The sequence below is a fragment of the Anolis carolinensis genome, unplaced genomic scaffold (assembly GCF_035594765.1).
Source record: "Anolis carolinensis isolate JA03-04 unplaced genomic scaffold, rAnoCar3.1.pri scaffold_10, whole genome shotgun sequence".
Classification (NCBI taxonomy): Eukaryota; Metazoa; Chordata; class Lepidosauria; order Squamata; family Dactyloidae; genus Anolis; species Anolis carolinensis.
In genome coordinates, this window is record NW_026943821.1 from 5,583,576 (window position 1) to 5,608,203 (window position 24,628).

At 45.7% G+C, this 24,628-nt stretch overlaps 2 protein-coding genes across 4 annotated transcripts in view; both read left to right on the top strand.

The window, feature by feature from the left end:
- Nucleotides 1-10,147, top strand: part of dact3 (dishevelled binding antagonist of beta catenin 3) — a 39,562-nt gene extending 29,415 nt beyond the window's left edge. For 2 of the 3 annotated variants that reach the window (XM_062962660.1, XM_062962658.1), the window contains exons 2-4: nt 5,156-5,267; nt 6,421-6,492; nt 7,695-10,147. In XM_062962660.1, the coding sequence (XP_062818730.1) occupies nt 5,156-5,267; nt 6,421-6,492; nt 7,695-9,292 (1,782 nt within the window). In that variant the 3' untranslated portion in view covers nt 9,293-10,147. Of the gene's footprint in view, nt 1-2,308; nt 5,067-5,155; nt 5,268-6,420; nt 6,493-7,694 lie in introns of those variants that run through there. The other variant, XM_062962659.1, reaches the window with a different exon arrangement.
- A 2,895-nt stretch (nt 10,148-13,042) lies between these two features.
- gng8 (G protein subunit gamma 8) overlaps nt 13,043-24,628 on the top strand; it is a 31,651-nt gene continuing 20,065 nt past the window's right edge. The window contains exon 1 of the mRNA XM_016997747.2: nt 13,043-16,503. The gene's annotated coding sequence lies outside the window, so the exon portion shown is untranslated. The remainder of the gene's footprint in view (nt 16,504-24,628) is intronic.

Consider the following 24,628-nt stretch of genomic DNA (forward strand, 5'->3'; position numbering starts at 1 on the left):
AAGTCTAAAATGTATTTATTTATTTATTATTTATTTACTGCATTTATTTACTACATTTGTATCACACCCCTTCTCACCCCAAAGGGGACTCAGAGTGGCTTACAAATTATATGTACATACAATATATTATGTTATTAGCATAGCACAATATTAGCATTATATATTACTATATTGAACTATACCACTATACTGTAATATTATTAGTAATATTATATGTAATATAGAATATATAATTAATATTATTATATGGTATTATTATTAGTGTTATATTGTATTACATTATAATACTATTATCAATATTATATTATATACAATATATTATATTATAAAACTGAGGCTGGGGGCCAGGTAAATGACCTCGGAGGGCCACATCCGGCCCCCGGGCCTTAGTTTGGGGACCCCTGCTCTATACCTTCCTTCCTTGAATCTCTCCTTCCTCTATACCAGGGGTCCCCAAACTTTTTAAACGGGGGGCCAGTTAACAGTCCCTCAGACCGTTGGAGGGCCAGACTATAGTTTTTTTTTAAAAACTATGAACGAATGCCTATGCACATGGCACATATTTTATTTTGAAGTAAAAAAAAAGGAACAAATACAGCCTCAATGTTAATAATAATAATGATAATAATAATAAAGAGGGTTGGAAGAAACCCCTTGGGCCATTTAGTCCAATACCCTTCTGCCTTTGTGCACCAAAAGCACAAGCAAAGCAACCCTGACAGATGGCCACCCAGCCTCAATGTTATTATTATTAATAATAATAATAATAATAAAAAAATAATGGAGAGGGTTGGAAGAGACCCTTGGGCCATTTAGTCCAACCCTCTTCTGCCTTTGTGCACCAAACACACAGCAAAGCACACCTGACAGATGGCCACCCAGCCTCAATGTTAATAATAATAATAATAATAATAATAATAATAATAATAATAATAATATAATGGAGAGGCCCCACTAAGGCCTCCAGCCCAGGGAGAAATCCAGAGTATACTGCAAACCAGAAATAGCAATATACTCCAGATTTCTCCCAGGACTGGAAGCCTGAGTGGGGGAAAGAAACTCTCCCTCACTCAGGCCTCCAGCCCAGGGAGAAATCCAGTGTGTATTGCTAATCAACGTATTGCTAAACCTGGAGCAAACACGCCTTAATAATTAATAATTAAATAATAATTAAAATACCTTTTGAGTTGTGGTAAAAGCGGAAAGGCAAGGCTCCTCCACGGCTTATGCAGGGCGAGTGGGGAGCCAGGAGAGGCTCAAAGGCTCGTATAGCAGAAAAGTGGTGGGAAAGACGGAAAGGCAAGTCTCCAAGGCTTGTGCAGGGAGCGGGACAACGCAGGAAAGGGGGAGAAAGCTGCGGGGGCCGGAGAAATGGCTCCAGGGGGCCGGATGTGGCCCGCGGGCCGTAGTTTGGGGGGACCCTGCTCTATACCTTCCTTCCTTCCCTCCCTTCCTCTATATCTTCCTTCCCTCCTTTCTTTATACTCTCCTTCCTTTATACCTTCCTTCCTTCCTTCCTCTATATCTTCCTTCCTTCCTTCCTTCCTTCCTTCCTTCTTTCCTTTATTCTTCCTCTGTACCTTCCTTCCATCCCTCCCTCCCTCTTTCCTCTATACCTTCTTTCTTTCCATCCTCCTTGTTCTTTATGCCTTTATACTATACCTTTCTTTCTTCTCTTCCTCTCTCCCTCTATACTTTTCTTTCTTCTTCCCTTCTTCCTTCAGACCTCTATATCTTCTTTCTTCCCTTCTCTACAGCTGTATTTTCCTTCCTTCCTTCCTTTCTTCCTTCCTTCCTTCCCTCCCTCCTTCCTCTATTCTTCCTTCCTTCCTTCCGACCTCTATATCTTCCTTCCTTCCTTCCTTTCCTCCTTCCTTCCTTCCTTCCTTCCTTCCTTCCTTCCTTCCTTCCTTCCTTCCCTCCCTCCCTCCCTCCTTCCTCTATTCTTCCTTCCTTCCTTCCTTCCTTTCTTTAGACCTCTATATCTTCCTTCCTTCCTTCCTTCCTTCCTTCCTTCCTTCCTTCCTTCCTTCCCTCCTTCCTCTATTCTTCCTTCCTTCCTTCCTTCCTTTCTTTAGACCTCTATATCTTCCTTCCTTCCTTCCTTTCCTCCTTCCTTCCTTCCTTCCTTCCTTCCTTCCTTCCTTCCTTCCTTCCTTCCTCCCCTCCCTCCCTCCCTCCTTCCTCTATTCTTCCTTCCTTCCTTCCTTTCTTTAGACCTCTATATCTTCCTTCCTTCCTTCCTTCCTTCCTTCCTTCCTTCCTTCCCCTCCCTCCCTCCCTCCCTCCTCCTTCCTCTATTCTTCCTTCCTTCCTTCCTTTCTTTAGACCTCTATATCTTCCTTCCTTCCTTCCTTCCTTTCCTCCTTCCTTCCTCCCTTCCTTCCTTCCTTCCTTCCTTCCTTCCTTTCCTCCTTCCTTCCTTCCTTCCCTTCCTTCCTTCCCTCCCTCCCTCTCTCCTTCCTCTATTCTTCCTTCCTTCTTTCCTTTCTTTAGACCTCTATATCTTCCTTCCTTTCCTCCTTCCTTCCTTCCTTCCTTCCTTCCTTCCTTCCTTCCTTCCTTCCTTCCTTCCTTCCTTCCTTCCTCCCCTCCCTCCCTCCCTCCCTCCTTCCTCTATTCTTCCTTCCTTCCTTCCTTTCTTTAGACCTCTATATCTTCCTTCCTTCCTTCCTTCCTTCCTTCCTTCCTTCCTTCCTTCCTTCCTTCCCTCCCTCCCTCCCTCCCTCCCTCCCTCCCTCCCTCCCTCCTTCCTCTATTCTTCCTTCCTTCCTTCCTTTCTTTAGACCTCTATATCTTCCTTCCTTCCTTCCTTTCCTCCTTCCTTCCTCCCTTCCTTCCTTCCTTCCTTCCTTCCTTCCTTCCTTCCTTCCTTTCCTCCTTCCTTCCTTCCTTCCTTCCTTCCTTCCTTCCTTCCTTCCCTCCCTCTCTCCTTCCTCTATTCTTCCTTCCTTCTTTCCTTCCTTCCGACCTCTATATCTTCCTTCCTTCCTTCCTTTCCTCCTTCTCCTTCCTTCCTTCCTTCCTTCCTTCCTTCCTTCCTTCCTTCCCTCCCTCCTTCCTCTATTCTTCCTTCCTTCCTTCCTTTCTTTAGACCTCTATATCTTCCTTCCTTCCTTCCTTTCCTCCTTCTCCTTCCTTCCTTCCTTCCTTCCTCCCCTCCCTCCCTCCCTCCTTCCTCTATTCTTCCTTCCTTCCTTCCTTTCTTTAGACCTCTATATCTTCCTTCCTTCCTTCCTTCCTTCCTTCCTTCCTTCCTTCCTTCCTTATTTCCTTCTTTCCTTCCTTCCTTCCTTCCTTCCTTCCCTCCCTCCTTCCTCTATTCTTCCTTCCTTCCTTCCTTTCTTTAGACCTCTATATCTCCCTTCCTTCCTTCCTTCCTTCCTTCCTTCCTTCCTTCCTTCCTTCCTTCCTTCCTTCCTTCCTTCCTTCCTTTCCCTCCTTCCTCTATACATTATTTTTTTCTCTCCCTCCCTTCCTCCTCTCCTTCCTTTATATATACGTTCTTTCTTCCCTTCTTCCTTCTTCTATTCCATACCTTCCTCTTTTCCTTCCTCCCTCCCTCCTTCCTCTCTGTGTCAACATGGCAAGCAATGTGTCTCAACCGTCTGACCTGGTTGTGGTTTTCTATCCCTTTCTTTTCTTCCTTTTTTTTATCAGGGTGAGAATTTTACCCCTTTGGGGCGCTATGAGTTTTCTAGGCTGTCTGGACATGTTCCAGAAGCATTCTCTCCTGACGTTTCGCCCACATCTATGGCAGGCATCCTCAGAGGTTGTGAGGTATGGAGAAACTTAAGCAAGGAAGGTTTATATATATCTGTGGGAAGTCCAGGGTGAGGGAAGAACTTGACAACACACCTTGATTAGCATTGAAAATCCTTGCAGCTGCAAAGCCTGGCTGATTCCTGCTTGGGAAAAACCATTGTTGGAAGATGTTAGCTGGCCCTGATTGTTTCCTGTCTGGAATTCCTCTGTTTTCTGAGTGTTGTTCTTTATTTACTGTCCTAATTTTAGAGTTTTTTTTTTTAAAATACTGGCAGCCAGATTGTATTCATTTTCATGTTTTCCTCCTTTCAATGCTAACCAAGGTGGCCATTTGCAACATTCACACTTGTCTTAAACAGACAAGAGTTCTTTCTCCCACTCTGGATGTCATCCCACAGATACATAAACCCCACTTGCTCGTTTCCAACAGACCTCACAACCTCTGAGGATGCCTGCCATAGATGTGGGCGAAACGTCAGGAGAGAATGCTGCTGGAACATGTCCATACAACCTGGACATCCCACAGATACATAAACCCCACTTGCTCGTTTCCAACAGATCTCACAACCTCTGAGGATGCCTGCCATAGATGTGGGCGAAACGTCAGGAGAGAATGCTGCTGGAACATGGCCATACAACCTGGACATCCCACAGATACATAAACCCCACTTGCTCGTTTCCAACAGACCTCACAACCTCTGAGGATGCCTGCCATAGATGTGGGCGAAATGTCAGGAGAGAATGCTGCTGGAACATGGCCATACAACCTGGACATCCCACAGATACATAAACCCCACTTGCTCGTTTCCAACAGACCTCACAACCTCTGAGGATGCCTGCCATAGATGTGGGCGAAACGTCAGGAGAGAATGCTGCTGGAACATGGCCATACAACCTGGACATCCCACAGATACATAAACCCCACTTGCTCGTTTCCAACAGACCTCACAACCTCTGAGGATGCCTGCCATAGATGTGGGCGAAACGTCAGGAGAGAATGCTGCTGGAACATGGCCATACAACCTGGACATCCCACAGATACATAAACCCCACTTGCTCGTTTCCAACAGACCTCACAACCTCTGAGGATGCCTGCCATAGATGTGGGCGAAACGTCAGGAGAGAATGCTGCTGGAATGTGGCCAGACAGCCTGGAAAACTCGCAGCAACCCAGTGATTCCGGCCATGAAAGCCTTCGACAACACATTCTACCCCTTTGTTTGTTTGAGTGATGTCTCTAAATGACCCCCTTTTGTCCTTTTTGCACCCATCTGTCTGCGGGCCAAAGGTCATTCCCGAAAGTACGCAATATCCTTCACTTCCCAATGGCAAAGGCCACGAGTTCAAGTTCTTCCATAGGCAAACCATTTCTTCTTCTTCTGGTTTGCAGGACATGCTCCCAGGCTTGATGTGGGAACTGGAGCAACAACTGGGTTTATTGCGGCTGAATCCGGAGAAGACACCTGGAGAGGCGGCGGAGACGGACAGCTGGCCCAGTTCAGGTAGGCACCGAAGCCACCAAAAAGAGGACATCTGTCGGGAGGGATCGGGTGGTGCCTTGCACAACGGGGTTGGACTAGATGGCTTCTGGAGGTCTCTTTGAAACTTTCCCCTTTGTTAAAAGGGAAAGCTCCCTCTTTTCAATTAAAATCGCAAGCAGAGATTCAGGAAAAGTACAGAGAAGTCACTTGGTTACAATAATTGCAGATCAAAGAGTATTTTAATACTGACAGCAAATTCGGTTTTTCCGAGGAGGACTTTTGGGAGAAATTGATTAGATCAGGAAAAAAAATTAATTACAGCACTATATAATAAACTTCTTGAATGGACTACCGAAACAGAACAAATTAATAACTCAGTGATAAAGTGGGCAAGAAACATTGGAAGACCAATACAAATTAAAGAATGGGAAGAAATTTGGCTGAGGAAACTAAAATATATGTACGCAATTGATTTAAAAGAAAATTATTTGAAAATGATGCACCAGCAAAACTTGAAAGAATGTACCAGAACATGGACAATAAATGCTGGAAGTGCAAGGCAAATGAAGGTACATTCTTCCATTTATAGTGGACATGCAAAAAAAATCGAATTTTTGGTAAAAAAATCCACGCCGAATGTCAAAAATTAAAAAAAAAAATCTTTTCCAATGAAACCAGAATTTTATCTTCTGGGTATGTTTGATTTAAATAAATTGTTTACTTTTTTAACAACAGCAGCAAGAATAGTTTTCGCCAGAAGTTGCAAGTTGGATAATATTCCTGAAACAAATGATTGGATCATTAAAATAATGGAAATAAAAGACATGGATAAATTAACATTTCTATTAAAAGAAAACTATGGTAGCGGATTAAAGAAGACAGACTAGTCACCTTTAGAAAATTATCTTAAGAAATATTAAAGTTACGAGTGGGAAAGAACTTATATCTAGTTTTTACATTGACAGTGCTAAACTATTATCTTACAGGAGAAAGAACGGAAGCCACCAAATACCCCGTCCCCCTTTTTTTTCCTTCTCTTTTTTCTTTTTTGCTGTTTTCCTACTTTCCTATACTTATATTGTTCCCCCACTTTTATGTATATAAATCGGGTTTTTTTTCTTCTTTTTAATAAAAATTTATTATTTTAAGAAAGAAACTTTCCCCTTTTCCTCAGGGTCCTACTCACGGATCATTGGACGCCCGGAATCCCGCCTCGGCTTTGCCAGCGAGCGGCCCAAGTCCGTAGGTGAGTCCATGCCCTTGTGATAGTTGGTTGGATGCAAAATGGATAGGTTCGAAATCAGCATCTACATGTACGTATCTTTCTCTGCACACATCAGGACACTATTCTTTCTTTATTTATTATTTACAGTATTTATTTTCCGCCCTTCTCACCCCAAAGGGGACTCATTCTATGCCATATACACATAGAACAAAGACAGAGACAGACACAGAGGCAATTTAACCTTCTCCTGAGGGGATGTTCGATTCCAGCCACAGGGGGAGCAGCTGCTTCATCATCCACTGTGACAGCACTTCCTCATTCCAGCGGTGGCTGGATGATTTTTATGGAGTCGTAAATTAGTTAAATTAGCCTCCCCACTTTATAGTGGTACCTTAATTTCCTACTTGATAGATGCAGCTATATTTCGGGTTGCTAGGTCAGCAACAAGCAGGGGCTATTTTTTATTATTTAATTGACAGGTGCTCACCCCGCCACGGGCTGGCCTCGAACTCATGACCTCATGGTCACAGTGATTTATTGCAGCAGGCTGCTCACCAGCCTGCGCCACAGTGGCTTTTTTTGTGTGTCAGGAGCAACCGGAGTTGCTTCTGGAGTGAGAGAATTGGCCGTCTGCAAGGACGTTGCCCAGGGGATGCCCGGATGTTTTGATGTTAATTGTCAGGTGCTCACCCCCGCCATGGGCTGGCCTTGAACTCATGACCTCTTGGTCAGAGTGATTTATTGCAGCTGGCTGCTTACCAGTCTGTGCCACAGCCCGTGCCACAGCATACAATTAGAAAAGCAGAGGGGCGTGAAAATATTTATATAGCCCTTGGGGGATAAAATTCAGGATTTTATCAAGTATGTTTGTTTTATATGATTTTGTTTTATGACTTGCTTTATTGTTGATTGATTTGTTTTTTATTGTTGTGTTTTATATTGTCTGTTTTGCGTGGGCTTGGCCCCATGTAAGCCGCCCCGAGTCCCCTTGGGGAGATGGGGCGGGGTATAAAAAATATAATAATAATAATAATAATAATAATAATAATAATAATAATAATAATAATGATGTCAGGTATGGTTGTTAGGGATTGTGGAAGTTGGAAGTCCAAAACACCCGGAGGGCCGAAGTTGGCCCATGCCTGCAGTAAACTCTGATAGACATGTGAGTGTGTGCTTTTTTCTGCCAGGATCATATTCTTCCTCTCTGCTTTCCTTTGCAGGCGACGTAGCAAACAGCAGCAAAGACGGCACCAGCCGGGGCACCGTGCCGCGTTCCTTCTCGGCCCCATACTCCACCTCCCAGGACTACCCGGAAAACCCCAAGCCGGCCCGCTACCCGCCGGACCCGTTCCTGTACCCGAGCCCGCTCCACGCGGTGGCCCTGCAGAGCCCCTTGCTCCGGAGCCACCTCTACGAAGACTCCGCTTTCGCCTCGGCGGCCTCCCAAGCCTTGGCGTATCCTCCCGACCAAGACGGCTTCGCCTTCTACGACGAGGCGGCTTCCCACTGCCACAAAGTGGAGAGCTACATCTCGCGCCTCATCCGCCGACGCAGCCAGCTCGTCCGGGGCAGCAAACCCCGCACGAGCTTGGGATCGGAGCCCAACGTGGTCCGGCAGAATAGTCTCTGCAAGAGGCCTTTGGAGTTGTTGCCGCCGCCGCAAAGCGAACGTAAACACCCGCCGTCCGTGGAAAGAGGGAGCAGCACGCCGTCGCCGTGTGGACATGAAGGCGGGACGGCTGCGGCGGCACGGATCTGGTCGTCGTGGGATGCTGCTGCAGAGAGGACACTGTCCACTAAAGTGGATGACTACAGTCCTCCGCCTCCGTCCAGCCTCAAAAAGCCGCCCAAGCTCCAAGCTCTGGCTCACATGCGGTCACCCTCGGCGGATCAATACGAGGCAGTTTATCCATCATCACCTTTGCCGGACAGAGAGAGCACCAACGTCCAAGCGTCCTACGATGCCGAGGAAGGGGCCTGCTTGATGGTGAAGGCCCAGTATATCCCAGCTCAGCAACCCTCCAGGGTCCAGCAGGCCCACCACCGCCCGGGCAAAAAGAAGCCCCCTCCGCTCACAAAGGGACGCTCGGTGGAACTGTCTCCGGAAAGGGTCCCGCTTTTGCCCAGGGAGCGCCCACGGGTTTCCGGACCCCCGAAGAAGTGTCGCTTCACCGAAGACGGAAGCGGCGACGTTCGGAAAGCTTCTGGGAGGAAAAGCTCGCCCCGTTCCCGGAAAGCCGCTCGGTCCCAGTCGGAGAACAGCCTCCTGAACAAGCCGGGGGTCAAGTACGGGACGGCCGAGCGCCACGACGAAGCAGCGACGAAACCGTCGCGGCAACGCCGTCCTCACATCGGGAGCACTGCAAGCGGCTGCCGCAAATGGCGCTCCACGGCAGAGATTTGCCAAGAGGAGTTGTCTCCCGGAAACGCGGCGGAGGCAAGTCGCGGCCAACGCGGAGTGACGGCGATCGGGTACACGTACAACACCGGGAGCGACTCCGAGTGTCCGGCTGAGCCGCCCCGGCAAGCACCGACGTGCCGCATGGAAGAAGGCTTAGTCTATGGAGACAGCGAGTCCAGCGTCAGCGACGGGGACTCGCCGGCCGTGTATAGCAGCGGGGCCTCCAGCGACACGGACGAGAGCGGGGGCCTCGTGTGGCCCCAGCAGCTCTCCCCGCAACTCGTGTCGGCCTCCGGGCCGGGGAAGACGTCCGGCGGGCAGCCCAAGGTCTTTGTCAAGATCAAGGCTTCCCATGCGCTCAAGAAGAAGATCATGCGCTTCCGGTCCGGCTCCCTCAAAGTCATGACCACGGTGTAAAGGGAGTCCGTTCGCATCTACATCCCTTCTTCTGTGGCTGAAAGTCTCCCCCCGCAAATGTTATCCCCTGCATTCCCGTCCCAGCATTGACCCCACGGACCAGTGGTTACCAGTCTTTGGTCCTCCAGGATCCTCAACCATTGGCCAAGGCAAAAGAGCTTTTGGGGGATAAAGTCCAAAATATCTGGATGACTAGAGTTTGGGAATCAATTAGTTCCCAACATTTAATCTTCCACTTGTTTGCGACTTCAGTTCCCAGAATCCCCAACCATTGGCCAAAGAAACTGAGGTTCTGGGATTTGAAGTCCAAAACACTTGGAGGACTAAACCTCCGGAATCAATTTATTAGATTAGTGGTGCCAACCTTTGGTCCGTCCTCCAGGTCTTCAAAGTCCCAGAAGTCCCATCCAGTTTGGCCAGTTGTAGGGAATTTTATCAACTGAAGTTCCAAACATACTTAGAGGACCAAATGTTGGTCTGATCAGCTTCACTGCCCTTGACAAGAGCCGGGGATGTTGGGTATCCTAGTCCTTGTCTCCCCAGCTGCACGAAAAATGTGTCTTTCTTGTTCATCCTGTTTTTTGGACTCTTAACTTCCAGAATCCCTTTTCTACCAGCAATTCTGAGAGAGTTCCAAAAAAAGGTTGCAAACTCTTCTTTTCCATGCTTCTTTTGAACCAGTCCATTTTTAAAAAAGAGGTTATTTATTATGGGTTTTTGTACAGCTGACTTCTAAGGAGCCACCTTTTTGGGTATCAACGCTCCGGAACCCGAATCCAATCCATGCTGTCCGTCTTGTATTTCGATACGGATGTTCCTTCTTCTGTGTTTGTAAATAAAATTGGGTGTTTTTTCTGTTGGCCTGTTTGTGTGTTCATATATAAAGTGGGGTATAAATAATAATAATAATAATAATAATAATAATAATAATAATAATAATAATAATAATAAAACCAGTACAAGAAAACTGCACTACAAACTAGAGCTGACAGCTGGCACAACAAAACATTCCCTGGAAAGTTCCTTGACAAAATGGAAGGAAAAGCTGATAAGGAGAAGACCTGGCTCTGGCTCACGAATGGGACCCTGAAGAAGGAGACAGAAGGCCTGATCCTTGCAGCCCAGGAGCAATTAAGGCAATTCAGGCCAAGATTGAAAAATCAGCTGATGACCCAAAATGCAGACTGTGCAAGGAAACCGACGAAACCATTGATCATATCCTCAGCTGCTGTAAGAAAATCGCACAGACAGACTACAAACAGAGGCACAACTATGTGGCCCAAATGATTCATTGGAACTTATGCCTCAAGTACCACCTCCCAGCAGCAAAGAACTGGTGGGATCACAAACCTGCAAAAGTATAGGAAAATGAGCACGCAAAGATACTGTGGGACTTCCGAATCCAGACTGACAAAGTTCTGGAACACAACACACCAGACATCACAGTTGTGGAAAAGAAAAAGGTTTGGATCATTGATGTTGCCATCCCAGGTGACAGTCGCATTGACGAAAAACAACAGGAAAAACTCAGCCGCTATCAGGACCTCAAGATCGAACTGCAAAGACGCTGGCAGAAACCAGTACAGGTGGTCCCGGTGGTGATGGGCACACTGGGTGCCGTGCCAAAAGATCTCAGCCGGCATTTGGAAACAATAGACAAAATTACGATCTGCCAACTGCAGAAGGCCACCCTGCTGGGATCTGCGCGCATCATCCGAAAATACAGCACACAATCCTAGACACTTGGGAAGTGTTCGACTTGTGATTTTGTGATATGAAATCCAGCATATCTATCTTGTTTGCTGTGTCATAATGAAATAATAATAATAATAATAATAATAATAAGACTGAGGACCTGATTCTTGCAGCCCAAGAACAAGCCATTAGAACAAATGCCATCAAAGCCAGAATTGAAAAGTTGACGACAGATTCCAAGTGTAGACTCTGCAAAGAAGCAGACAAAACAATGGATCACATCCTCAGCTGCTGCAAGAAGATCTACAAGCAGAGGCATAATACTGTTGCTCAGATAATCCATTGGAACTTGTGCCACGAATACCATTTGCCTTTGACAAAAAAAACTGGTGGGATCACAAGCCTGAAAGAGTTACAGTAAATGAACAGGTCAAACTATTCTGGGATTTCCGAGCTCAGATTGACGAGTTTTGGAGCTCAATACTCCTGCTCTCATGATCGTGTTAAAAAGCAAAACGTGGATTGTCGATGTTGCAATCCCAGGGGACAGCAGGATTGAAGAGAAGCAAATGGAAAAGCTTACCCAATACGAGGATTTAAAGATCGAACTTCAAAGACTCTGGCACAAGCCAGTAAAGGTGGTCCCAGAGGTGATTGGCACACTGGGCGCAGTGTCTCGAGACCTTGGCCTGCACTTGAAAACCATCGCCTCTGACAAAATCACCATATGTCAGGCCACCCGACTCGGATCTGCAGATATTTTAATACCGATACATCACATAGTTCTAGATACTTGGGAAGTCCCAAAAATGTGATCCATTACAACATCCAGCATAGTGATCTTGTTTGCTGTGTACTAATCTTGTTGTGTATCAAATAATAATAATCATCATCATCATCATCATTATCTTGGGAAGTGTCCGACGTGTGATCCAATACAACAGCCAGCAGAGTGTCTACTGTGGACTCATCTTGTTGTGTTTCAAATAATAATAATAATAATAATAATAATAATAATAATAATAATAATAATAATAATATAATAATAAATCAGCTGATGACCCAAAATGCAGACTGTGCAAGGAAGCTCACGAAACCATTGATCATATCCTCAGCTGCTGTAAGAAAATTGCACAGACAGACTACAAACAGAGGCACAACTATGTGGCCCAAATGATCCATTGGAACTTATGCCTCAAGTACCACCTCCCAGCAGCAAAGAACTGGTGGGATCACAAACCTGCAAAAGTATTGGAAAATGAGCACGCAAAGATACTGTGGGACTTCCGAATCCAGACTGACAAAGTTCTGGAACACAACACACCAGACATCACAGTTGTGGAAAAGAACAAGGTTTGGATCATTGATGTTGCCATCCCAGGTGACAATCACATTGACGAAAAACAACAGGAAAAACTCAGCCGCTATCAGGACCTCAAGATTGAACTTCAAAGACTCTGGCAGAAACCAGTGCAGGTGGTCCCAGTGGTGATGGCGTACTGGGTGCCGTACCAAAAGATCTCAGCTGGCATTTGGAAACAATAGACATTGACAAAATTACAATCTGCCAACTGCAAAAGGCCACCTGACTGGGATCATCCGAAAATACATCACATAGTCCTAGACACTTGGGAAGTGTTCGACTTGTGATTTTGTGATACGGAATCCAGCATATCTATCTTGTTTTCTGTGTCATAATAAAATAATAATAATAATAATAATAATAATAATAATAATAATAATAATAATAATTATTATTATTATTATTATTTTGGGAAGTGTCCCATGTGTGATCCAATACAATAGCCAGCAGATTGTCTGCTGTGGACTCATCTTGTTGTGTTTCAAATAATAATAATAATAATAATAATAATAATAATAATAATAATAATAATAATAATAATAATATAATCATCTTGGGAAGTGTCTTGACATGTGATCCAATACAACAGCCAGCAGAGTGTCTGCTGTGGACTCATCTTGTGTTTCAAATAATAATAATAATATAATAATAATAATAATAATAATAATAATAATAATAATAATAATAATAATAATAATAATAGGTTTGCAAAGCTTGATCTTAAATAATAGGCCAGATCCTTCTTTTATGTTGTTTATCATCTTATGAATTTCATAGAATCAAAAGCAAAGAGAGAGAAGTTGATGGATGAAGTGCCCAAAATCTGTTCTAAGAAGATGAAAACAAAGGGCCCAAAATGGGGTGAAAACCACCTCTCAGAAACCTTTCCTCCTTGTGGATGAAGAACACTCTGCACATGCTCAGGGGTTACATCAACATGAATCTATTTCTCAAGTTTCGATCCATTAAAATATATATCTTGTCTGGAAATTGGGCCTGTATAATGCCCGCTGAGTGTTGGAGTATGGAGAACAATGGGGAAAGATTGCCTCCAGTGAGTCCGACGTGTGTATTGCTGTCTTGTTCACTCCTCCATTCAACTTTCCGTCTCCTTCTCTCTCTCCCCCTTCTCCCTTCTTCTGTCTGCCTTTCCCTTTTTTCTTTGAGCACCAATGTCTTTGCTCAGCCCTTATGAAAACCAGATGTTCACGGCGCGGCCAGGAAAATGGTCCTTGCGTTTTTCCAAATTCCTTCCCCATCCCCCAGTATAAGGGGGCCAAGGCCTCATTTCCCCCCCTTCCTTTCTAAACAATCCCAGCTCAGCTAAAATATTGCCGTGGCTTTTGCAAGGCAGACTTCCCTCCGCCTGAACAAACGAGAACCTTTTCTAATGTCATGCAAAAAAAAAGGCTCCAGAATTGGACTCCAAGGGCGATCTTTCTCTAACAACATATGGATGCAATAATAATAATAATAATAATAATAATAATAATAATAATAATAAGCACAGCAGACAAAAAAACAGTACAAGAAAACCGCACTACAAACTAGAGCTGACAGCTGGCACAACAAAACATTGCATGGAAAATTCCCAGCAGTAAAGAACTGGTGGGATCACAAACTTGTGATTTTGTGATACGAAATCCAGCATATCTATCTTGTTTGCTGTGTCATACAATATAATAATAATAATGATAATAATAATAATAAGCACAGCAGACAAAAAACCAGTACAAGAAAACCGCACTACAAACTAGAGCTGACAGCTGGCACAACAAAACATTGCATGGAAAATTCCCAGCAGTAAAGAACTGGTGGGATCACAAACTTGTGATTTTGGGATACGAAATCCAGCATATCTATCTTGTTTGCTGTGTCATACAATATAATAATAATAATAATAATAATAATAATAATAATAATAATAATAATAATAATAAGCACAGCAGACAAAAAACCAGTACAAGAAAACCGCACTACAAACTAGAGCTGACAGCTGGCACAACAAAACATTGCAAGGTAAGTTCCCAGCAGTAAAGAACTGGTGGGATCACAAACTTGTGATTTTGTGATACGAAATCCAGCGTATCTATCTTGTTTGCTGTGTCATACAATATAATAATAATAATAATAATAATAATAATAATAATAATAATAATAATAATAATAAATTATTTGGGTGCGTCTCCACTGTTGAATTAATGCAATTCTGCATTGCTTGGACATGTAACTCTGTGTGTTGTAGTTTCACAACTTCTTCAACCTTCTCTGCCAAAGAGGGCCAGTGTCTCACCTTAGGATTTGATAGAAGTGGCCAAACTGTGTTAATTCTACAGTGTAGACCCTCTGCAGCAACTGATGAGGACAAGAAGGGTGAGGCTGGATCACTGTCACATTGTGAATCAAGATCCATATAATTATATTATATTGTCATATTGACATATTGTCAGTGTAGACCTGGCGTGGGCAAAATTATATGAACCAGCCATATAATTTCCTTCCATTGAACTATATGGATCTACCATATATTGCTTTCTAATTGAACTATATGGATCTACCATATGATGCACTTTAATTGAACTATATGGATCTCCCATATGATGCAGTTCAGCTGAACTATATGAACCTACCATATAATTTCCTTCCATTGAACTATATGGATCTACCATATACTGCCTTCTAATTAAACTATATGGTTCTCCCATATAATGCACCTCAATTGAACTATATGGATCTCCCATATGATACATTTCAACTGAATTATATGAACCTACCATATAATTTCCTTCCATTGAACTATATGGATCTACCATATCTTGCCTTCTAATTAAACTATATGGATCTCCCATATGATGCAGTTCAACTGAACTATATTAACCTACCATATAATTTCCTTCCATTGAACTGTATGGGTCTACCATATATTGCCTTCTAATTAAATTATATGAATCTACCATATAATGCACTTCAATTGAACTATATGTACCTACCATATAATTTCCTTCCATTGAACTGTATGGATCTACCATACATTGCCTTCTAATTAAATTATATGGATCTCCCATATAATGCATTTCAATTGAACTATATGGATCTCCTATATGATGCAGTTCAACTGAATTATATGTACCTACCATATAATTTCCTTCCATTGAACTATATGGATCTACCATACACTGCCTTCTAATTAAACTATATGGATCTACCATATAATGCATTTCAATTGAACTATATGGATCTCCCATATGATGCAGTTCAACTGAACCTACCGTATAATTTACTTCCATTGAACTATATGGATCTACCACAGGCATGGGCACCCTACTGGCTGTTAGGAATTGTGGAAGTCCAAAACAACTGGAAGGAGGGCCGAAGTTTACCCATGCCTGGTCTACCATAAGATGCACTTCAACTGAACTCTATGAACCTACTGTATAATTTACTTCCATTGAACTACATGACTCTACCATATGATGCACTTGGATTGAACTATATGGGTCGACTATATGATGCCCATGGATTGCCGCAGTCCTGGGACGGATGGGGAAGGGGCTCCTTTGAGGAAGCGTGTGTGCCTAATGCGTCCCATCTGAAGCCCTTGTAATGGGAACCGGGGACGTGGGGCCCAGGGGGGTGAGGCCGGGTGAAAGAGAGGGTCTTTCTGGAGTCACTTTTGGTCTGACTTGCGGCTGAATATATATTTCCAAAAAGGAAAACCAGGGCAGGGAGGCAGAGCGGGGCCTCCGCTAATATTTTCCAGATGGGACTCGGTTGAGCCGCCCACCTCTCTGTTCCTTTACAGACTTTTATGATTCGCCAACTGCTTAGTATTATGATGATGAGGATTTCGGAGAGAGGAGCAGAGGCAGGCGCTTCCTTCTCCCAAATATGTCAGAAATGCTCGTCATGCCACACACACACAAAAAATGTCAGTCTTCTTACCATAAAGCCACGCAAGGCTGGGATACATCTCCTTCATATTGGAAAATCCATTAACTTGTTCAGCCTCTAATACCTTATGATAAATAAACACAGTAAAAGTTAGATGGCTGTAGTTCAAGGGGATTGTTGCAAGCCGGGGGTCAGGCTGAATGACCTTTGGGGTTCTCACCAAATTGCAGCCATGGAAGGATGCTGAGGACAAAGGCGGAAGGTAAGAAACCGGGACGTTTTTAAAAAGTACTTTGGAAAATGGGATGATAGAGGAGTAATCCGTCCCAAATCAGGACAGTTCAGGGATTCTGGGAGCGTCAGTCCAAAAATTAGTGAGACTTGCAATATCTGTTCTTCTGCATCTTCTGTCCAACTGGGATATATGGACAGAAATTAGAGCCATGGAACATTGGAAGTGTTGACAATACACACACACACACACACACATATATCTATACACACACACACACTGTATATATCCCTATCTCAATTCAGGACATTTATATACACACACATGCACACACACACACACGCACACACACACACATATATATGTCTTTCAAGTTCAATCTTGAGGTCCTGATAGCGGCTGAGTTTTTCCTGTTGTTTTTTGTCAATGCAACTGTCACCTGGGATGGCAACATCAATGATCCAGACCTTTTTCTTTTCCACAACTGTGATGTCTGGTGTGTTGTGTTCCAGAACTTTGTCAGTCTGTATTCGGAAGTCCCACAGTATCTTTACGTGCTCATTTTCCAATACTTTTGCAGGTTTGTGATCCCACCAGTTCTTTGCTGCTGGGAGGTGGTTCTTGAGGCATAAGTCCCAATGAATCATTTGGGCCACGTAGTTGTGCCTCTGTTTGTAGTCTGTCTGTGCGATTTTCTTACAGCAGCTGAGGATATGATCAATGGTTTTGTCAGTTTCCTTGCACAGTCTGCATTTTGGGTCATCAGCTGATTTTTCGATCTTGGCCTGAATTGCCTTTGTCCTGATGGCTTGCTCCTGGGCTGCAAGGATCAGGCCTTCTGTCTCCTTCTTCAGGGTCCCATTCGTGAGCCAGAGCCAGGTCTCCTCCTTATCAGCTTTTCCTTCAATTTTGTCAAGGAACTTTCCATGCAATGTTTTGTTGTGCCAGCTGTCAGCTCTAGTTTGTAGTGCGGTTTTCTTGTACTGGTTTTTTGTCTGCTGTGCTTTGAGGAGTTTCTGATTTTTGACTTCAATCAAAGCAGGTTCTTCACTTTGCTTTACATCATTATTATTATTATTATTATTATTATTATTATTATTATTATTATTATTATTATTAATGCATGCACACTGTCTCTCACTGGAGATGGATGGCCCCCAGCGTGGGCTGAAGTGTATGTATATGTGTGTCTGTGTGTATGTATATATGTCTCCCCCACGACTTCGAGGATGCTGCTGCTGCTTTCTGTCCTGTCGCCATGGCAACCGCATCCGCCTGTTCGGGTACCGGAAGGATGACAGCACAGACCCAGCATCTCTCTCTTTTTCTCTCAAATCGCCAAAGGCTTGGCTCATGATGGGCTGAGTAATGGAGATGGTGAGGAAGAGAGAGAGAGAGATGGGGGAAATGGGAGACAACCTGAATATTTTAATCCCAAATTCATTTCTCATCTCAGCTGCAATCCCCAAAAGAAGTTTTGTTCAAGCGTTGCCGATGAGTAATACTTTCCGGAGGGAAGAGCAGAAGCTGACATTTGGAGATATATTACAGCCCCTCCAACTGTTCTAATCTGGTCGGACAAATTTCAACGAATCCTATCCATTCCCAGTTTTGTTTTTTTTAAATATCCCATTTTCTCTATCTACAACTCTATAGCATTGAGTCAGGTGGGGTCAAACTGCATTATGGGGAAAATGCAGTTGAGTGCAAACCACTTTTGCACTTGAAATGCATTTGCAGCAATTGAAGCAAGCTGAGGATGACAGAGGAGGAGGAGGAGGAAACCAGGACATTTTGCAAGCAGCTGAGAAAACAGGAAGGCAGAGGATTAAACATGATGGATCTGGACCACTATTTCCATTATCCTCTATCAATTTAAGTCACCAACCTGAATCATACCAACAAGCCATTATATTATGTATATCAGGCATAGGCAAACTGTTAGGAATTGTGGGAGTTGGGGTCCAAAACACCTGGAGGGTCCAAGTTTGCCCATGCCTGACAAATACATCAAATATATAAATATTTATAAATATTTGGCATATATAGTGATCCCATTAATTTTATAGAGTGGTTTTGCCAGTTCCTTCCTTTGTCATAGAGTCTGTTGTTGACGGTCTTCCATACAAATGCTAACCATGGACAACCCTGCTTAGCATCCAAGATCAGAAGGATTTGGCGTCTTTAGGGTATTTTCAACTTTGTAGATTATAATTAGCGCCAGTCCTGCCTGATCTTAGGCGAGGAATTCGTTGGTGGACTCCCCTCCAAATACTAACCAAGGTTGGCCCTGCTTAGCATCCAAAATCGGCAGGATCTGCTGCCTTTAGGGCATTTTTGGCATTGTAGAAAGTACCTAACACAAGTCCTGCCTGATCTTACGCCATTTCCTTCCTTTGAAACCAAGCCTAAAGCATTGAATATTCATTGGTGGTCTTCCATCCAAATATTAGCCAGGGGCTGACCCTGCTTAGCATCCAAGATCAAAAGGATCTGGTGACTTTAGGATATTTTAGCCTTTGTAGAAGGTAGTTAGCACCAGTCCTGCCTGATCTTATGCAACAAGTTTTGCAAATTCCTTCCTTTGAAATAGAGCCTAATATACAGAATATTCATTGGCAGTCTCCCATCCAAATACTAACCGGGGCTGACCCTGCTTAGCTTCCAAGAGTGGAACGGATCGGGTGTCTTTAGGGCATTTTAGGCTTTGTAGAAGGTAGTTAGCACTTAGCACCAGCCCTGACTGATTCTAGGCAGGGAATTTGTTGGCAGCCTCCCATCCAAATATTAACCAAGGACGACCCTGCTTAGCATCCAAGATCAGAAGGATCTGACACCTTTAGGGTATTTTTGGGCTTGGTAGAAGGTAGTTAGCGCCAGTCCTGCTTGATCGTAGGCGAGGAATTTGCTGGCGGCCTCCCATCCAAATACTAACCAGGGCTGACCCTGCTTAGCATCCAAGATCAGAAGGCTCTGACACCTTTAGGGTATTTTTGGGCTTGGTAGAAGGCAGCTAGCACCAGTCCTGCTTGATCGTAGGTGAGGAATTTGCTGGCGGTCTCCCATCCAAATACTGACCAAGGACGGCCCTGCTTAGCATCCAAGATCAGAAGGCTCCGGCTCCTTTAGGGTATTTTTGGGCTTGGTAGAAGGTAGCTAGCACCAGTCCTGCTTGATTGTAGGCGAGGAATTTGCTGGCGGCCTCCCATCCAAATACTAACCAGGGCTGACCCTGCTTAGCATCCAAGATCAGAAGGCTCTGACACCTTTAGGGTATTTTTGGGCTTGGTAGAAGGCAGCTAGCACCAGTCCTGCTTGATCGTAGGTGAGGAATTTGCTGGCGGTCTCCCATCCAAATACTGACCGAGGACGGCCCTGCTTAGCATCCAAGATCAGAAGGATCCGGCGCCTTTAGGGTATTTTTGGGCTTGGTAGAAGGTAGCTAGCACCAGTCCTGCTTGATCGTAGGTGAGGAATTTGCTGGCGGTCTCCCATCCAAATACTGACCGAGGACGGCCCTGCTTAGCATCCAAGATCAGAAGGATCCGGCGCCTTTAGGGTATTTTTGGGCTTGGTAGAAGGTAGCTAGCACCAGTCCTGCTTGATCGTAGGCGAGGAATTTGCTGGCGGTCTCCCATCCAAATACTGACCGAGGACGGCCCTGCTTAGCATCCAAGATCAGAAGGATCCGGCGCCTTTAGGGTATTTTTGGGCTTGGTAGAAGGTAGCTAGCACCTGTCCTGCTTGATCGTAGGTGAGGAATTTGCTGGCGGCCTCCCATCCAAATACTGACCGAGGACGGCCCTGCTTAGCATCCAAGATCAGAAGGATCCGGCGCCTTTAGGGTATTTTTGGGCTTGGTAGAAGGTAGTTAGCACCAGTCCTGCTTGATCGTAGGCGAGGAATTTGCTGGCGGTCTCCCATCCAAATACTGACCGAGGACGGCCCTGCTTAGCATCCAAGATCAGAAGGATCCGGCGCCTTTAGGGTATTTTTGGGCTTGGTAGAAGGTAGCTAGCACCAGTCTTGCTTGATTGTAGGCGAGGAATTTGCTGGCGGCCTCCCATCCAAATACTGACCGAGGATGACCCTGCTTAGCATCCAAGATCAGAAGGATCCGGCGCCTTTAGGGTATTTTTGGGCTTGGTAGAAGGTAGCTAGCACCAGTCTTGCTTGATTGTAGGCGAGGAATTTGCTGGCGGCCTCCCATCCAAATACTGACCGAGGATGACCCTGCTTAGCATCCAAGATCAGAAGGATCCGGCGCCTTTAGGGTATTTTTGGGCTTGGTAGAAGGTAGTTAGCACCAGTCCTGCTTGATCGTAGGCGAGGAATTTGCTGGCGGTCTCCCATCCAAATACTGACCGAGGACGGCCCTGCTTAGCATCCAAGATCAGAAGGATCCGGCGCCTTTAGGGTATTTTTGGGCTTGGTAGAAGGTAGCTAGCACCAGTCTTGCTTGATTGTAGGCGAGGAATTTGCTGGCGGCCTCCCATCCAAATACTGACCGAGGATGACCCTGCTTAGCATCCAAGATCAGAAGGATCCGGCGCCTTTAGGGTATTTTTGGGCTTGGTAGAAGGTAGTTAGCACCAGTCCTGCTTGATCGTAGGCGAGGAATTTGCTGGCGGTCTCCCATCCAAATACTGACCGAGGACGGCCCTGCTTAGCATCCAAGATCAGAAGGATCCGGCGCCTTTAGGGTATTTTTGGGCTTGGTAGAAGGTAGCTAGCACCTGTCCTGCTTGATCGTAGGTGAGGAATTTGCTGGCGGTCTCCCATCAAAATACTGACCGAGGACGGCCCTGCTTAGCATCCAAGATCAGAAGGATCCGGCGCCTTTAGGGTATTTTTGGGCTTGGTAGAAGGTAGCTAGCACCAGTCTTGCTTGATTGTAGGCGAGGAATTTGCTGGCGGCCTCCCATCCAAATACTGACCGAGGATGACCCTGCTTAGCATCCAAGATCAGAAGGATCCGGCGCCTTTAGGGTATTTTTGGGCTTGGTAGAAGGTAGCTAGCACCAGTCTTGCTTGATTGTAGGCGAGGAATTTGCTGGCGGCCTCCCATCCAAATACTGACCGAGGATGACCCTGCTTAGCATCCAAGATCAGAAGGATCCGGCGCCTTTAGGGTATTTTTGGGCTTGGTAGAAGGTAGTTAGCACCAGTCCTGCTTGATCGTAGGCGAGGAATTTGCTGGCGGTCTCCCATCCAAATACTGACCGAGGACGGCCCTGCTTAGCATCCAAGATCAGAAGGATCCGGCGCCTTTAGGGTATTTTTGGGCTTGGTAGAAGGTAGCTAGCACCAGTCTTGCTTGATTGTAGGCGAGGAATTTGCTGGCGGCCTCCCATCCAAATACTGACCGAGGATGACCCTGCTTAGCATCCAAGATCAGAAGGATCCGGCGCCTTTAGGGTATTTTTGGGCTTGGTAGAAGGTAGTTAGCACCAGTCCTGCTTGATCGTAGGCGAGGAATTTGCTGGCGGTCTCCCATCCAAATACTGACCGAGGACGGCCCTGCTTAGCATCCAAGATCAGAAGGATCCGGCGCCTTTAGGGTATTTTTGGGCTTGGTAGAAGGTAGCTAGCACCTGTCCTGCTTGATCGTAGGTGAGGAATTTGCTGGCGGTCTCCCATCAAAATACTGACCGAGGACGGCCCTGCTTAGCATCCAAGATCAGAAGGATCCGGCGCCTTTAGGGTATTTTTGGGCTTGGTAGAAGGTAGCTAGCACCAGTCTTGCTTGATTGTAGGCGAGGAATTTGCTGGCGGCCTCCCATCCAAATACTGACCGAGGATGACCCTGCTTAGCATCCAAGATCAGAAGGATCCGGCGCCTTTAGGGTATTTTTGGGCTTGGTAGAAGGTAGTTAGCACCAGTCCTGCTTGATCGTAGGCGAGGAATTTGCTGGCGGTCTCCCATCCAAATACTGACCGAGGACGGCCCTGCTTAGCATCCAAGATCAGAAGGATCCGGCGCCTTTAGGGTATTTTTGGGCTTGGTAGAAGGTAGCTAGCACCTGTCCTGCTTGATCGTAGGTGAGGAATTTGCTGGCGGTCTCCCATCCAAATACTGACCGAGGACGGCCCTGCTTAGCATCCAAGATCAGAAGGATCCGGCGCCTTTAGGGTATTTTTGGGCTTGGTAGAAGGTAGCTAGCACCAGTCTTGCTTGATTGTAGGCGAGGAATTTGCTGGCGGCCTCCCATCCAAATACTGACCGAGGATGACCCTGCTTAGCATCCAAGATCAGAAGGATCCGGCGCCTTTAGGGTATTTTTGGGCTTGGTAGAAGGTAGCTAGCACCTGTCCTGCTTGATCGTAGGTGAGGAATTTGCTGGCGGTCTCCCATCCAAATACTGACCGAGGACGGCCCTGCTTAGCATCCAAGATCAGAAGGATCCGGCGCCTTTAGGGTATTTTTGGGCTTGGTAGAAGGTAGCTAGCACCAGTCTTGCTTGATTGTAGGCGAGGAATTTGCTGGCGGCCTCCCATCCAAATACTGACCGAGGATGACCCTGCTTAGCATCCAAGATCAGAAGGATCCGGCGCCTTTAGGGTATTTTTGGGCTTGGTAGAAGGTAGCTAGCACCTGTCCTGCTTGATCGTAGGTGAGGAATTTGCTGGCGGTCTCCCATCCAAATACTGACCGAGGACGGCCCTGCTTAGCATCCAAGATCAGAAGGATCCGGCGCCTTTAGGGTATTTTTGGGCTTGGTAGAAGGTAGCTAGCACCAGTCTTGCTTGATTGTAGGCGAGGAATTTGCTGGCGGCCTCCCATCCAAATACTGACCGAGGATGACCCTGCTTAGCATCCAAGATCAGAAGGATCCGGCGCCTTTAGGGTATTTTTGGGCTTGGTAGAAGGTAGCTAGCACCAGTCTTGCTTGATTGTAGGCGAGGAATTTGCTGGCGGCCTCCCATCCAAATACTGACCGAGGATGACCCTGCTTAGCATCCAAGATCAGAAGGATCCGGCGCCTTTAGAGTATTTTTGGGCTTGGTAGAAGGTAGCTAGCACCTGTCCTGCTTGATCGTAGGTGAGGAATTTGCTGGCGGTCTCCCATCCAAATACTGACCGAGGACGGCCCTGCTTAGCATCCAAGATCAGAAGGATCCGGCGCCTTTAGGGTATTTTTGGGCTTGGTAGAAGGTAGCTAGCACCAGTCTTGCTTGATTGTAGGCGAGGAATTTGCTGGCGGCCTCCCATCCAAATACTGACCGAGGATGACCCTGCTTAGCATCCAAGATCAGAAGGATCCGGCACCTTTAGGGTATTTTTGGGCTTGGTAGAAGGTAGCTAGCACCTGTCCTGCTTGATCGTAGGTGAGGAATTTGCTGGCGGTCTCCCATCCAAATACTGACCGAGGACGGCCCTGCTTAGCATCCAAGATCAGAAGGATCCGGCGCCTTTAGGGTATTTTTGGGCTTGGTAGAAGGTAGCTAGCACCAGTCTTGCTTGATTGTAGGCGAGGAATTTGCTGGCGGCCTCCCATCCAAATACTGACCGAGGATGACCCTGCTTAGCATCCAAGATCAGAAGGATCCGGCGCCTTTAGGGTATTTTTGGGCTTGGTAGAAGGTAGCTAGCACCTGTCCTGCTTGATCGTAGGTGAGGAATTTGCTGGCGGTCTCCCATCCAAATACTGACCGAGGACGGCCCTGCTTAGCATCCAAGATCAGAAGGATCCGGCGCCTTTAGGGTATTTTTGGGCTTGGTAGAAGGTAGCTAGCACCTGTCCTGCTTGATCGTAGGTGAGGAATTTGCTGGCGGTCTCCCATCAAAATACTGACCGAGGACGGCCCTGCTTAGCATCCAAGATCAGAAGGATCCGGCGCCTTTAGGGTATTTTTGGGCTTGGTAGAAGGTAACTAGCGCCAGTCCTGCTTGATCGTAGGCGAAGAATTTGCTGGTGGCCTCCCATCCAAATACTAACCAGGGCTGACCCTGCTTAGCATCCAAGATCAGAAGGCTCTGACACCTTTAGGGTATTTTTGGGCTTGGTAGAAGGCAGCTAGCACCAGTCCTGCTTGATCGTAGGTGAGGAATTTGTTGGCGGTCTCCCATCCAAATACTGACCGAGGACGGTCCTGCTTAGCATCCAAGATCAGAAGGATCCGGCGCCTTTAGGATATATTTGGGCTTGGTAGA